The 16510-nt window shown below is 38.6% G+C and overlaps 1 protein-coding gene across 1 annotated transcript in view; it reads left to right on the top strand.

Moving 5' to 3' along the window:
• The first annotated feature begins 15615 nt into the window (after positions 1 to 15615).
• LOC140948930 (uncharacterized) overlaps positions 15616 to 16510 on the top strand; it is a 5423-nt gene continuing 4528 nt past the window's right edge. Inside the window, exon 1 of the mRNA XM_073398191.1 lies at positions 15616 to 16258. Coding sequence (XP_073254292.1) covers positions 15857 to 16258 — 402 coding nt within the window. The 5' untranslated portion in view covers positions 15616 to 15856. The remainder of the gene's footprint in view (positions 16259 to 16510) is intronic.

Raw genomic sequence — 16510 nt, 5'->3', positions numbered from 1 at the left:
CTGTAGTTAATTGCTTGTTTTCACCCGACGATTTTGATTATTCTATCATTCACACATGGGGCACCGATAAAAGCAAAGCTGTGATTGGAGGAGTCACAGTGCTGCAAAAGTGGCGCGAACACCTTCCAGAAAATGGGAGCTGAATTATAATTGGCTAATCACGGGAAAGGAATGTAGTTCGGTTTTCAGCAGCCCTTAGTGGGCAGGAGCGTTGCGTGACGACTCTAAAAACGGCTGTGTAGCAGACTAAAACTTTGCAGGATGGTAGAAGTTTGAATTCCAAAAATTTTTTTTTTCGTTTTTCGATTTTAACGTTTTTTGGCTGGAAAATGGATTTTGAAAGGGCGTGACGTGATGGACACGAATGTGGAAACAATTTTTGGAAAAACACAAATAGCATCTTGAAATGTACTTATGTTTCTAAAAACAGGAACAAAATGGCAGGAAATTCAAAAATCAGAGCTTAATACTATTAAACCAAATGAGCTTTTGATTTTTTTCCACATTTTATTCTATCGCGTCGTGCTCTTTTTAAATTACTTAATTGTTTTGCCATACCTTGAAATTTTAATTTTGCTGTCAATCTTGTGACGTCATTTTCCCAGCAAAAAAAAAAACAGTAAAATCGAAAAACAAAAAAACATGCGATTTTTTGGAATACAAAGTTCTACCATCCTGCAAAGTTTAAGCTCAAGCGAATAAAAAATGCAAAAGTAGTTCCTAGGATGCGCTTTTAGGCGTCCTGTATGTCCACCGTAACACTTTAGCTAAAATGGAGTCGATGGATAGACGATTCCACATCAAATTCTCTCTTGTACATAGGCGGTCACGTGAACAAAGAAAATTTCACATGGAGAGATTTTGAACACAAAAAAAATCGCTGGCGACTTGCACACTCTTCTTCTTCGTTCATTATCTGTCACCTCCATTTAGTTGAGAGACAGTCAGAAAAAAGGGATAAACATTTTTTTTTGAATTATTTTTTTCAGGGAATGGCGGAGATGCTGGTAGGATAAATTTTCGAGACCAACATATCAATGGAGAAGTCAGGCTTTCTGTTTGCAGGGGAAATGGAGCAGAGGCAGCATTAAATGGACGAGCGGGACCTGGTAAGTTAGCCGGTGCATTTGGTATTAAAGAGCTTAAGCAAAGCCGTTTTTGAGCGACGCACGTCAAGAACTTTTTGCATTCTTGCATGGACAGTGACCGGTTTTGCCCAAATTTTCAGTGAAAATACAATGTAGAGATAGGATATTAGACAATACACATTGGTAGGGTGTAGGCATACTAAAAGGTCTAAATGGAGAAAGGCTTCACTTCCGGTTGACGTGCGTCGCTCAAGAGTGGATAAAAAGGATACATGCCTCCGACTTCCGGTTGACGTGCGCAAAAAAATCAATTTTTAGAGAGTTATTTCCCAATATAGGCTCCGTCCCTAAGTAATGTAATATCTTTCAAGTTATCTAAGTAAATAATCACCGGAAGTTTCACACAACTTTTGACGTTTCAAACGTTTACAGCTATACATAAATTCTTTCAAGAATTTTTCTTACCCACGTGGTCCTCGATAAAGCCGAATGGCTGATAAGCAAGTTGCATAAAACTTAAATTCTGACGTAAGAGCTAACACCTCACTTTCAGATCAGTCAAACTTCTAATTTAACGCCACACGTTGGAATTTCCTCTGACGTTGAGTTCTTGGCAACAAAGGGCCCCTGAAGAACGAGACTGTTCAGAGCCACCTTAAAATTTTGCAAATCTCAAAATAACCCTGAACCCGCTGAATAGATTGATACATTACGTACCGATTGCAATTCAGAAATAAAAATTTGGTTCACTGACTATTTTTTGACTGACTTACACTTAAAGCGTGTTTTAACAAGTTATATGGTTTCAGTGTGGTCTAAATTGAATGCGATGGGGACAGACGGTAAATTGTTATTGTCGGAAATGTCTATAAGTCCTAACCGTTCATCAGCTGGATGCCTAAAATATTTTCGTATTAACAATTCATTTGATTTTACTTCAACTGATCAGAGGCACACCCTAGATCTTGGTAGTGATACGCGTCATTATGGAATTATTGTACTTATTCCTCGGACTTCAATTCGAGGTGAAACTAGCGTCGCAAAATGTCCGCTGTTTTCTCAGGCTGTTGTTTCATTAAGCATTGAAACCTTAATTTAAATTTGTAACTTCTAATAGATAAAAATCGATTTCAAACGTGCTGCAAATTTCCTTTTCTTTTCTGTGTCTAGGCAGTGAAGGTGGCTTGGGAGGAAGAGGAAGGATTTGTGAACTTCTTGACGATTTAATAACATTTTCAAGGTGCTTTCCTTTGAAACTAACCGAAAGAGCTCCACAAGGACCACCTGGACCACCAGGAAAGAAGGGAAAAAGTATGAAGAGAAAATCATTTACTGAGAATAATGCTTATTTGTGATATGTTAATATACCTACCAACTCAATAGCGTTTTCCGATTGGACGATAACAAGTCACGTGCCATGCGGATCAGCCAGTCGTGCCATACAAATATTTTGCCGCAGTCATGGCTAATAGACCTATTCGGCTAACTCAATGTTGTACCCAATTCAAACCCTTTGGGAATAAAACGTTTTGTTTCAGGAATTTCCATATCATTTAAATGTGAATGCCACATTATAATGCAAATACAATACACAAAGAATCTTAACCCCGGGAGATTTGAATTGGGTACAACATTGAGTTAGCCGAATAGGTCTATTTGGCTAATAAATTTACAATTTGTTTTATTTTTGATCATGAGTAGGAACGAGAGCCATTACTTAGTTGGGAAGTACAGACTAACCCCACGGAAAGAGTTAGCTTTGTTTCTTGTCTAAGCTTGATATACCCCTCCGGCAGTCGCGTTGTTGTCCCTCATTTGTACCCGATTTATCGGGCTTCTAAAAATTTTAATTGCAATGTATTGCAATGTCTAACAGAAATAACGCACAATAATAGCCCATAACCCAGAGCGAGCAACTTCCTTTCACTCATTTCAGGATTTTTTAACCAACCAGGTTATTTTTAGAACAAAATTTGGCGCCAATTTAGACTGTCTCTTATATCCCACAAACCATTCACCAAACCCTACTGACCTTTTAGTGACGTTTAGTTTTCATTTTTCATGTCTTATATTGTTACGCGGGTAATCTTTTAGGGGACGGGTAGCTTGCAAACCAAACTGAACGCAGGGTTGTCGGAACAGCAACAAGAAGATTTATTCCAAATGTGAACGTAGTTTCCACGAAGTAAAACTTCACAACAGCACGTAACTCGATAAACTTACACGGCCTCCGCCAACTTCAATTAACTTGACAAACTTACACGGCCTCCGCCAACTTGAATAAACACTGCCTTCGTCACACTTGACTAAACACAACTAACGTCGAACTCTCTTCGCTTGTGAAAACTAGCTAAAACTTAACTCGAGCTGGCCTACTTATATACTTTTACAATAAAGTTCTAGAACATTCCAAATAGTCTAATTATAGAAAGATTACAAAATGTACCGAATTGTACTGAATCGCGTTTTGCTAGCTAAAGGTGTTTTGTCTCGATATTTTTGACCAACTAGTTGGATTTTACTAAAACAATTATTCTCTCGCCCTCATGGTCTCTGAGTCAATAGCCTATTCGGCCTACGGCCTCATGGGCTATTGACTCGGAGCCCCTTCGGGCTCGAGGAATAATTGTTAGATAACTACTAGCAATAACCCAAAGGATACGGAATGCCTGCTAAAATACTGATAGAAGATCAAAAAGCTTTTGCTCTAAAGCTAACTGCAAACGGAGGTAACAACTCCCAACAATGTTGGGAGTTGTTGGCCAACAATGCTGCGTCCGTTTGCACGGTGCTTAACGCTGTGCTTTGGGCAAGTTTCAAGTGATAGATGATCTGAAAACAAGTGATCAAATTACGAGTGCCAGGAAGTCCCGCGTTATCAGATTGCGTTCTATGCGTTCCATTCATTCTTAGTGAAAGTCCAAAGGAAGCTGGCCAACATCTTCCGTGCATGCGTAATAGCAACCTGGAGATTAGGATTGCGGGCTCCCCTTGTCGCCCGCAATAAATCGCTTGGGCTTCCTGTGGCTATTCCTAAGATGTTCTAAGGCAGTACCTATAAAACTATTTACACCAAAACTACTTCCGCGGGGTAAAATTATTTTTTCAGTTCAAGTTACTTCATCCTTCAGAGCTTGAGAGCTAGTGAACTGTTTAGAATAAAATGAATCTTTATCAAGTGACGGAGTTGTACATTTTGTCGCGTGATTTGTTCTGTGAATCACTTCACAAAATGTCTCGATAGATGGCAGGGTGCTCGTAACCAGCGTCCCTGTGTAACGTTGGAGCCCGACAAAATATTCGAGGGCCACTCCAATGGAACATGTCCTCTTCTCTCGCAACAATCGAGGCGGGGTTGATATACAAGGTGCATGTAGCCTGAACATCTGAGGTGATCCACTGTTGACGCTGTTGTAATTGCAATGTGTTCCTTGAATCTCACTCCAGAACTTCTAGCTGCCCCCCCCCCCCCCCCCCCCAAATGACGAAATCATCACAGCCCTGGTTTTGAATTTCGTACTCTACACCACCCCACATTTATGTTTTCTGGGTGTCTGATCTCCCTACCCTGTGAATTGAATCTAGTCCGTATGGCAGGACTAATCAACTCTTTCTTCGCTAATTAGCAAACTATTTGCGATGTATTTTCTAGCTCCCTCGGTAAGCGGTAAAGATGATCGTTTAGAAAAGGGTTTCATAACTGGCTATAGATGGGACGCAGAGAGCAAGAGAAACTTTCCACTTGCAGCTATAAACATCATTAGGAGACACGCTGAAAACTTGTTACTTAGCAACAATGATAGTAGAGACGGCAAAGAGTCATTGGAGTTTATTCTAAGTTTGGCAAGCAGAAGACGAGACATGGAGTCGATGAAACATGGTAAGAAATCTTGCCGTACAATTTAAAATAGTTTAGGTCGGAAAGTAATATCTCATGGGGAAACGTGTCTTCCTCTCTTATACAGAGTTGCTATTTGTGCCCTTTTCTTCAGTTATATTTAGGTCCTATTCATCTCCTTTTCTTTCTTTCTCTCCTTCTACTTTTTCTTATTTTTCTGGCTCTTCTTGTTATTCTTCTTTGCAATTCCTCTTTTTCGTAATTCTTCGTCGCAATAATTTTTCGAAACCGGGACCACAACCGTTACATGCGTTACATCGCCGCCAACACCGATCCGCTGAAAAACTGGAAAGTTCTGCAAAGACAGTTAAGTCCACGGCTGCAAGAAGATTAATTTTTTTGAAAAATATGTTGTTCAAATTTATTGACGTAGTTCTAAGACTTTCTTTCTGCTAGATACTAATAAATCGGATTTGGTATGATTGGAAATGTTATTAAAAAATCAGTGCAAGCATTATTTTTTTTGTCTCTTTCTTTCAGTGATAAGGCGAAAGCTTGGTTTTCTGGGCAAAGAAGGTTACGATATTTTTGGAAATAACAAAATGTTTGCACCTCGCATTAAGTGGCAGTCCCTTGAAGACACGGTACAACACATAAAAAATGCAGATGAAAGTTACGAAATTGCTTTCAACAATATCATGTCTATAGAGCAGAGCAGCCAGGATTATAAACAGGTCAGTACTCCTTACCAGCGTAACTGTTTAACTGTTTGGGAATCTATGTTTTTGACATATTTTGAAATGCTGTGATCTAACCACAATTAACAATGGGACGAATTTACAGGGATGGGTCCAAGAATACTCTTTCTGTTTTGCTGATTGACGTTGGGTAGGAGCGGTGTCAGCCCAGGGCCATGTTTCTCGAAAGTCCTGCTAGGTTTTCGGGCCCGGAAAGCTAATTTTCGTTCGCCGTATGTGCATTCAAGATCAAAGTTTCAATAATTTTTACAATGATACAATGAAACTATCAGTTAATGAAGCAAAATTAACTGGTTTGTGCTCTAGGAACTGCTATTCAACAGGTTTTGAATTTAAACAGTTTGCTCTCGGGCCCGAAAAGTTTCTGGAGCTTTCGAGAAACGGGCCCCAGGCCTGTTGATGTCGACGAGATATCCGACCAGCATGCTGCGCTAGGTCTGGTTGGTCTCGTGTCGCCTGCATGCATGGCAGAGGTAAAAACGGGGGAGTGGGAAAGGGAGAAAAGTGCGCAAAGGAAAAGAGAAAGGGAGCGCCTGCCATTAGAGCCAGTATAGTGTTCCACGCAGGCGCTGTTTTGTACTGAAGGCTTCATCATGCGCGAGGCTACGTTCTATTGCTTTCTCATCCAGCTCACAAATTTCCGAACTCCCTCCCTTCTCTTCTCAATTCCCGCTCCTCTTTTCCCTCCCTTCTCAATCCCAGCTCCTCCTTTCTCTCGCTACCAGTCTCCTTTTGTAAGGTAATCCAAGTCTTGGATTCTAGATTCCACGCCGTGGATTCCAGATTCCAGATTCCAGGTACCAAATTCCGGATTCTTTGTCAGTGGAACTTGGATTCCGAATCCCAATCGTTGGTATGATTCTGGATTGCTTGAGCTGTAATCCGGATTTCCAAGCCCAGGATTCCGGATCCCACAACTTCAATTTCCTGGATTCCGGATTCCACAAGCGAAAACTTCCCCAATTTCGGAATGTGTATTCCCTTACATGCGGCGAAGGCTGAGTCTCGTGCCCAGTTCCTTTGACCATCCAAGGGCACTTACCGTGTCACCAATCGAAGTAAGTTGACTTAGATAGTGTTGCGGGCCCTTTTTGCCGTTACAAGGAACCTCGCAGACTACTAATGCTGTGTTAGAAGATTATATTTGATTCTATTAAATAAAAAGCAATTATGATTGTATGTGTTTTTTTTTTATCTCTTTTATGTTATGTGATTGACAACCAAACCAACAGCCCTCTCTTTTTTTGTAGATTGCTTCCAAAATGACTGCGGCGACATCAGTACAAATAAATGGACACCTGAAGCGACTAAAAGATGCAAAATCTGGAGCTGAAAGTGAAAAACGAGCGTACGTTAAGGTATCCGGAGTATAATTACCCTCGGGGTACTGTTATGTAAGGGTAGTCCCTCCAAGGTTGGCCCCATGACCGCATGAGTCAGTGCACTCTGAGGTCAAAAAGGAAATTAGAGGATCTTGGTGCCTGCGGTGGGTATCATTTAGCTAAACATGCATTTTGATTGCAATTTTAGAGTGCTTTCGATTGGGAAACTTCTGCAGTGATGTTTGACAACATTCCAATTTTTTTGAAGCTCTTTGTATGCAAACAATTTGCGAGTCTCAATAATGACTCTATACTGTTTGCTTAAGAATATTCACTTTCTTTTAAACAGAGTATTCAACATTTGGAGGAGCAGATGAATGATATTCTTAAGAATATGCCAATTTGTTACCCCAGATTTATGCAAGATCAAGGTTTCAAGTCGACGACTTTCTCGCAATACTCCAGGGGATAGCAGGATTTGCCTCAGGGATCGCTTCCAGGGATCCATTCACGGTTATTGACTCTGTTATAGGTCTCGCAGGAGCAACATATTCATTGGTAGAAAACACGTGCTTTCAGTCTCTTCAGTCGTATATGGGAAGCGTCAAACGATGGCTGACTTTCGGACAGCATTACAAACCTTTGGCTGATTCAAGTGATTTGGATTTTGATCAACTCGATGTTAGTTCCGTTCGTCAGATCATGCAGGTATGCTAAAATAAAAAAATAAAAAAACCACTGCTTCGGTAGATTAAAAATGATGTCGTTTTTTGTTGGATTTGGCATTCTATTGCAACTTTTCGCTTTTGGCTGAAAAATTCATGGCTCTTTTATTTCAACCAATCAGAAGTAAAACCAAGACCAATCTGTAGACCTGCGCATGCGCACAAATTTACCGGTGCTTTTAGCTTGCTCTGCGTTCATAGATAGTCATAGTTTTTGCTTCAAAATCCAATTAGTTCTTGTATTATTTACTAAAAACTTTGGGGTATTGTTTTTTATTCGTGTAATGACCTTGCAGATCTGTATACAGTATTAATTGCAGTTCGTTTTCTTCAACTGAAGGCCAATCTTGACATTAACAAAGAAAAATTCGCCGCCGAGTTTGTCTGCCTGTTGGACGTGGCTTCCGCCCCAAAAGAAGTAGCAGTCTTCACGCAGTACTTAGAGTCGTTTTTTATTTTGGCATCAGCCCGTATTGACCTGATAGCAGAGGTTATGACGCTTGACGGCGATATTGGTGGATGTGAATTTGATATTTCCCTCACTGAGCAGACCGATAAGGCGCTTAAAGAGGCCACTGAAACACCAGGTAAAGTAACAACTGCATGTACACACAAGAGAATGGGAGCAAAATTATCTATCTGATTGTACATTCAATAAAAATGATGATGATGATAATGATTGTTATTTACATTATCATCTCCAACATCGTCATCATCGTAATGAAAATAGCATTCAATGTTTATATTAATTCGAATTTTAAACCTTTCAAAAAATCAAATAAGCATTGCACAAGGATGAGACTAAAACACAGCTCCATATTTATGCACCTAAGTTGGAATTTAACACGAAGGCTAAGGTATAAAATAAAAGAGCCTCCGATAACTTAAGCCAAGTCACTGTGTTCTTCTCTAAACTGGTAGCTAAAGGGCGGTTGAATTCAGCTCTATGGTTGCTTTAGGGTCCTGCAAAACAAGGCCCACATTACCCCTTAGGTTGTAGCGAGAACGTTAACGTTGTCTAATATGTAAGAGGTCGGGTAAGTTCGCTGGCCCCACTTTGGCTAGTCTTCAAAGAAAACATTTACTAATAACTCTTATTTATAAGGTTTTTTATTACCGCATTATCAAAGGGTTATGTGAGCTCCTCTTGAGCAACAAGAACGTGGTAGTTCAAATGTGCCCTAAATTCTACAAGGGGAGGAGGGGGGAACGCCCATTCTGATCCTGCCGGAGACGTAATTTTGGTGCTTGTCCTCGTGCACGAAATCTTTGGATTATTTTACTGAATCTTTTCATTTCTTAATTGTCATTCTTTCATTGAAGATGACTCTATTACCTCGAGTCTTCGGCAAAAGTTTCTGGATTGTCTCTTCAACACTTACCAAGAACTTGAATGGTCTTTCATGAAGAAAATATATGAATTTCACAAAGCCTTCGCTTTCCGTACACTATGGGAAGGGAACAACCTACTGGAGTCTTATCGGCGGCTGACCCGAGACAGTGCAATGGCTATCGGACGCCTAAATGGCATTGTTTACCTTACAAAAGTGCTTCGAAGACTTCAAGAACTAAAAGATAAAGCGAACAAGTGCTTCACTTATAACAGATATACCACTGGTATCCATAAATGGAGTTTCAATACTAAAAATGACAAAATGGTAAGCTAGACGCAGAATGAAGGCCCTTAGTATCGAGGGTAAAAAGTGATTATCTTTATAATTGATTAATTAGTTAAATTAATATATCTATTACTGCTAAATAATTACAAACATAAGCAAAAAGGCTTATTTACTTGAAAATTATTTTGGATCGACTGTGCATACTTTCAGTTCGACACGTTTTCCCACAACGACTTTAATTAAGATTGATGACTCCGTACCCCAGATGCACTCATGCTCTGTATAACATATTTCCGATCGTGCTCGTTCTTTAAACTCCTTACTAATAATATGTGCCTTTTCTTCATATGTTAGGTGTTTGATGAGCTTGTGTCAAAAGGACACACGCGTTTCAGCATTAGTATTGATGATAGCTGTACACAGTGTTATAATGTTCGTCTACTCAAGGTAAGCTTGCCTATCCACAAGTCTTTATCTCTTCGCACTTTTTGCCGCATTACTGTTCATTCTTTTTACCCCAAATGACTCGTGTTTGGAACGGAAAGTCAGTATATTTGGCCATTCATGTATCGTAAAGGGCTTTACATAGAGAAATTTACAAAAAATGCCGTGATACTGACCACACAGAAGTGGCCTTAAGAGGTCAGTTAAAGTTTGAGCCACACCCACACTGTTCTCGCTTGGAGGTTTGAATTTAGTTTTTCGACGTGCATCCACGCCTTTTTTTATATCGGAATCCCTTCCCCGGGACTGTATAACACATCTCATCATCTATTAAAATCGTAGCATTCTTCTGAAATAACATATTGTCTTTAAACACCGCTTAGATTTATATTGAGTTGAGTGGCAAAGAGAAGCAGCCCAAGGGTGTTCCTTCTGATATCCATCTTCAAGTCCGCCATCTAAGCGGTTCCTTCTTCCGGGCGGGTGACAACACCATCAAACAGTATTATCAGCCGGCAGCGTCATACAGGAATATCAAGTTTAACCGGTTTAGGCTAAGTAATAACAGGAAATGTAGGCAAAGTAGAAGGAGAAAAGGAAGAACTTCAAGTGAGTTTTGAAAAAATTTACTTAAAATAAAATAGTCATTGTTTCCTTTGTTTCACAGTGAATGAATGACTGAATGAATGAATGAATTAGTGAATGAATGAGTGAGCGAGTGAGTGAGTGAGTGAGTGAATGAATGAATGAATGAATGAATGAATGAATGAATGAATGAATGAATGTATGTGTGAGTGAGTGAGTGAGTGAGTGAGTGAGTGAATGAATGAATGAATGAATGAATGAATGAATGAATGAATGAATGAATGAGTGAGTGAGTGAGAGAATGAATGAATGGATGAATGAATGAATGAGCGAGTGAGTGAATGAATGAATGAATGAATGAATGAATGAATGAGTGAGTGAGTGAATGAATGAACGAATGAGTGAGTGAGTGAGTGAGTGAATGAATGAATGAATGAATGAGTGAGTGTGTGAGTGTGTGAGTGAGTGAATGAATGAATGAATGTGTGAGTGAGTGAGTGAGTGAATGAATGAATGAATGAATGATTGAGTGAGTGAGTGAGTGAGTGAGTGAATGAATGAATGAATGAATGAATGAGTGAGTGAGTGAGTGAATGAATGAATGAATGAATGAATGAATGAATGAATAAATGAGTGAGTGAGTGAGTGAGTGAATGAATGAATGAATGAATGAATGAATGAGTGAGTGAGTGAGTGAGTGAGTGAGTGAATGAATGAATGAATGAATGAATGAATGAATGAATGAATGAGTGAGTGAGTTAGTGAGTGAGTGAGTGAATGAATGAATGAATGAATGAATCAATGAATCAATGAATCAATGAATGAGTGAATGAATAAATAGTGTCAGAGTCAAGGTTTCTACCTAATGTTGCTAATTACGGTACGTCGACAATGAATAATATTTCGTGCAGCAATACCTATAACGGCTAATTGATTAAGCTATCGAAACAAAACGTATACCCTCGTGATAGTCTCAGCAAGTGTTGCACAGAACAAGACTAAATCACTGTCTTTCAATTTCATTGCATTTTTTATTTCACCACTCATATCTTTCTTGCATCGATAAACTAAGATTTCAAGAGGTATTGAAATATGTGAATGACTAAAAACAACCCTCACAAGTCCAAAGCCTTTACTGTTATGTACTTAAATAATCTTGTACTTTCTTTTCATGTCACGGTCTTAGAGACATATTGCGTTCCCGAGAATGACTCTCGTTGGGAACCAATGTGCAATCATGTACTGAACAAGCACGGAAGTCATGAAAAAGATGCACTGTTGGGAATGGAAGAATGTCAAAGTCCGTTTGGTATCTACGAGGTTAAGATACCTGTAAATAAAAACCTGGAGTGTGGTGCAATCGGGATAACGGGAAACAACTGTAAAGATATTGATGTGAGTGTTTATAGTGAAATACTGTTTTATGAACGGTGAGAACCCGAACGTACATACCGTAAAATTCCGAAAATAAGCCCCTCCAAATACAAACCCCCCTAACCGGTAACGCCAAAATCCCTCCGTTAAATCGCCCCTCAAAATATAAGCCCCCCTTGGCTTGTACTTGGAAAATTGCCCTCAAATGCAAAGTAAAACAAAGAAAAAACGGTAAATTTACCTCAAGTATGAGGCTAGCCCAATCGATTTTGAAACGCAAATTTCCTTCCGTAGATAAGCCCCTCAAGAAGGGCCTTTGAAAAATATAAGCCCCGGGGCTTATTTTTCGGAATTTTACGGTATTTCTCCCGAGAACTCGGGTGCTAGGAAAATTTGGGAACAGATGTCCGGGGTCAGGAGGTAAAAGGGTAAGAAGAGGGGGAGGGAGGGGAACACTTACTGAGACAAGCTCTCTTATGGCTGGCTTTTTTCCCAACCGAACGACCCAAAAAGAAGTGCGAATAGCAAGCAGGGAAGCTGGAGGAAAGTTTAAAGAAACTCAGTCCAGAATTGAAAGGTTTCCGCTTTAGTCGCTCTTACAAGGCAGCTCTTAACAATCAAGTTACAATTACAATTACAATTAGCGTTGTCAAAAAGAAAAAGAAACGAACATTAGATAGTTATAACCTGCCAAACAACGACAAAACTCTCATTTGGAACAAGTTTTACTTTTGTCCTTCTTTTATTTATTAAAAAAGTTGCAATGACGATCAACAATTTTGTCAATACTGAGGAATGATGTACAGCAATATCATGCAATTCTTTACTAAGTTATTACTTTCGTTACCCTCAACGCCACCGTCACATAGAGAAATTGCATCTTCCGTTCAATGAATAGGACACTACAAAACCATGCTTTCAAAACGAGGCGAAGTGCAAAGTTCTTTTTCATGTTTATTGTTTGCAAAGGATAGATATCTATTTTCATATCACAGAAGTTTTTTATTAAAAACTCGGTTTTGAAAAAGAGGGTAGAGGCACAATACTCGGAACTGGTCTGATTGCTTCTAGTGATGCAGACATGTGCATTTTACGGAAATGTAATTTACTTTCGAATTAATACAGCTGACCAAGTTCACGCAGATGAATGTATGGACACAATATGTTTACTGGTTTGGAGAATACCCCAAGGGTCCAGATGACGTTGTGTGCCGCAAAAGCCAACAACGCAAAAGAAATGAAACACTGAGCACTTGGTGAAGGAAGATCTTTTGAGCTGCGACGGTGTTTTTGGGCTTCATGTATCGAAAAAAGTGTTGAATTATTACCTTAAGTAATAGTAATATTTTATAAAAAGAACTCTTGGAGAAAAAAAAACTGAATTTACCAGATAAATTACATTACTGACAACAATGATAATCATACTAGTTAAAATATCGAAATTTAAAAAAGTTAACTGCCCTCTTTGTCCTACAGGTAATAGACTCATTAAACAAATAGAAGTTGCCTGCGTTCTTCCTTAAATTATACTCGGGCGTATTTTATAATGATTGGTCTTGGCAATAGAGCGTTTTCGCTCACGTGGCCAGCATTTATGCAAATTTATCGAAACAAAATAAGGCGTTTACAAAAGAGTAACTCCTACAAGATTGGTTTGGGACACCACCATGGCCACCGTTTCATTGGTTTGGGACAGCATATGGCCGCCGTGAGGTCATGTGAAACACTCTATAGGAAGTGAAATGGATGGGCTTCATCTTATTCACTAGAGTCATCTCTTCTTTTCTTTAGTCTTGCTATGTTTGTATGCTAATTGCAAGACCTCCATATCAGGACTCAGCTTCAGGATAAATTATCCTCAAAGCCGTTTTTGCACTCGATCCTTCGATTAAATCGAATAAATAGTCCGATAAAGGTCTAACTGTACTTAGATGAACCTTAAGAATATTATCTTGCGCCACTCCAGCCCTACATTTTTAATATTCTAAGAGGATATAACTTCTTACTGGCTTTCTTGACGATGAAATCTACATGGTTATTCCATTTAACTTCATTGTTCATTATAACTCCTAAGATCTCAGTGTAATTTTTAACATTTTGAGAAAGCCACATTCATTTATTTCAATAATTGACTATAAAATGCTGTCTGTATTATAAACCATCTCACCAGTTTTGTCAACTTACTTTTATAGAAGTACAAAAGAATAAAATCTTTCTAAACTTCATGCAGCAAAACTTATAACTGTATAATTGCATGATGTTTTCCATTTACATTAGCACCAAATATAACTAGCCAATACACGTTGCTGCATTGTAAATTTTACCAACTATCAACCCAGTGATAGAGTTTTTTTTCACAACCTTTTAGCTTTTCATTTTGCAGAAACTTGATTGGATGTACTCATTTGAATAAGAATAGTTGGGATAAAAATAGATACCTTGTCATGTTCTCCTTGGCCACCCACATGTGAAAAAAAAAAATATTCCCACAAATCCTTGCGTGAGCAATGCATGGCCACCATCTCAGGCTCCAAAATTAACTTTTTTATCCAGGTGCCAAGAGGCGACTGAAGTATTTTTTCATTTGCCAGATGGAAAATTCTGGTCCCCAGCAAGTGCCTGTTAAGTTTTTGCTTAACAGGGAAGCATCTTAAAACATTAAATCAGGCTTTAATACTCATGAACAAACGCAAAGACTGCCATGTACAAAAAGGCATTATACGAATGTGTAGCTTAGGCATCTTAGTTGAAAAGGACTTTTCATTAAATAGATAGCCCTCTCAGTTTGAAGACTAAACATTATAATGTGACTGCTTTTCCAAGGACGTACACGCTGCAAAACTAACTGCCATGTTGCTCGTACCAGTCTGCTACATTTGGTGATTTCGTTCACCCGTGAACAGTCAATGCTTTTTTATTTTCTTACCTTGAAGTTTTTTCATACACTAAAGTTTCTTCTGGAAATCAAGCACACTATTTTTTTTTATTTAAACCGAAATTAATTTCTTGAGCGCCGGTTCAAAACATTGACCAGGTTGACAAGGCACTGAAAGTTAGTTGCCTTGAAATTCTGGTCGCCAGCATTAATTTTTCAGTCACATTGCAACCAGCACTAGGCAAAATAACTTATTTAGGTCCAGTTTAAGCAACATTAAATAAGTATTAAATTTGAAGATAGTTTTAAGTCAAATTTAAGGATATTAAATATGACTTAAAAGCAAAGTTTATTTTAAGTCATGTTTACGTTTAAGTTAAATGCATATTAAAACTAGCTTTATATTTAAGATATATTTAAGTCACTTTAAACATCCCTAAATCACTGTAAGGATTTAATTACATTTAAGTCTTCTTAAACATGTCATTAAACGGAATGAAAGATTTAAGACAAATTAAAGTCTTCTTAAATATACCATTAAATGGACTGAAAGATTTAAGACAAATTTAAGTCTTCTTAAATATATCATTAATTATAAACGGACTGAAAGATATAAGACAAATTAAAGTTTTCTTAGATATGCCAAAAATTTAATACCAGATTAAGTCGTATATTATTGATTTAAAGATAAAAAAAATATTAAATCATAATTATTGAAATGATAATTTAATAATAATACTTTTATTATTTATTATCATTAAATCTTTTCCAGAATTTATTCCAAGTCCATTGAAGCCTCTTTTAAGCCTAGTTAAGTCTGCTACACACTCTTTTCCCCAATCCCTTACAAGAAATTATCCTTCTCCATCCATGCATACATGTATTGGCCTTTGGCTTAAAACTTTCTGCCATTTTGGAATGAGGTACACAAAAATGAAAAATTAAAATGGTGCCAGCTTAAAACGAACACTGAAAACACTTCTAAATTGTTCACCACCAGTCCAGTCGTCGACCAAAGTTTCCGACGGCGCTTTCGCGATCGAGGGACACACTGGTTTCTGGTATGTCGTCGGTAAGAAGATCAATGAGCAAATGACTTTCCACAAGTATCACACTTATTGCTAACAGCCTACACAGAAACCGGAGTTTCTGAACTGAAAGAAAAAACTTCATTGTCTGAGTCAAGCGAACTCATGTTGATCGTCTCCTTGAACGAACGCGCGCGCGAATGCGCGAAAAATATTCTCCCACGCATGTAAAATCAGATATTGGTGACGTTAAAGGTACGTCAGCAATAGAACGCCAATCAAATGTCCACAGCTACAAACGCGGTATGTTTGATCACTGTTTTGACAGCGTCTTTATCAGTTCACTTCGAAAAGTTGTGGTGTTCGTTGCGAGCTTTTGCCCTGGTTTTTACGACCGAATCATGGCTACATGCAGTCCTTCTCAAGAAAGACAGCTTGTGCTTATGGAAAGTATGAACAGGAGATTGGATTCATTTTTAGAGAGCCAGAAGAAACTGGAAGAAAAAAACGCAACGCTTCAGCAAGAAAACGTCAAGTTGCGAACTGAACTCTCAAAACAGGAGAGACTAAATAACACCAAACGCGGCTCAAAACGTAAACGTACAGAATAGAATCCAAAGTAGAAGTTCCTATGGATTTAAGGGTAGGTTTACGTACTTATTTTATTGCTTTGATGTTATAAGAAAAGCTTTTCATCATGAGAGATCAGAGTTTGTGCTTATTCTTTTAGAGCTGACCGTGTGATAGCGTGTCTTCAAAGGCGCCGACATGCCTGTGTTGTAAATCATCACAGGAGCCTACAAACCCACATTGTCTTCCCCTTCGCGCCCAATTTTAGTATTTAAGAAGTGAGA

The sequence above is a fragment of the Porites lutea genome, chromosome 9, assembly GCF_958299795.1.
Source record: "Porites lutea chromosome 9, jaPorLute2.1, whole genome shotgun sequence".
NCBI lineage: Eukaryota > Metazoa > Cnidaria > Anthozoa > Scleractinia > Poritidae > Porites > Porites lutea.
This window is presented reverse-complemented; position numbering and strand designations above follow the sequence as displayed.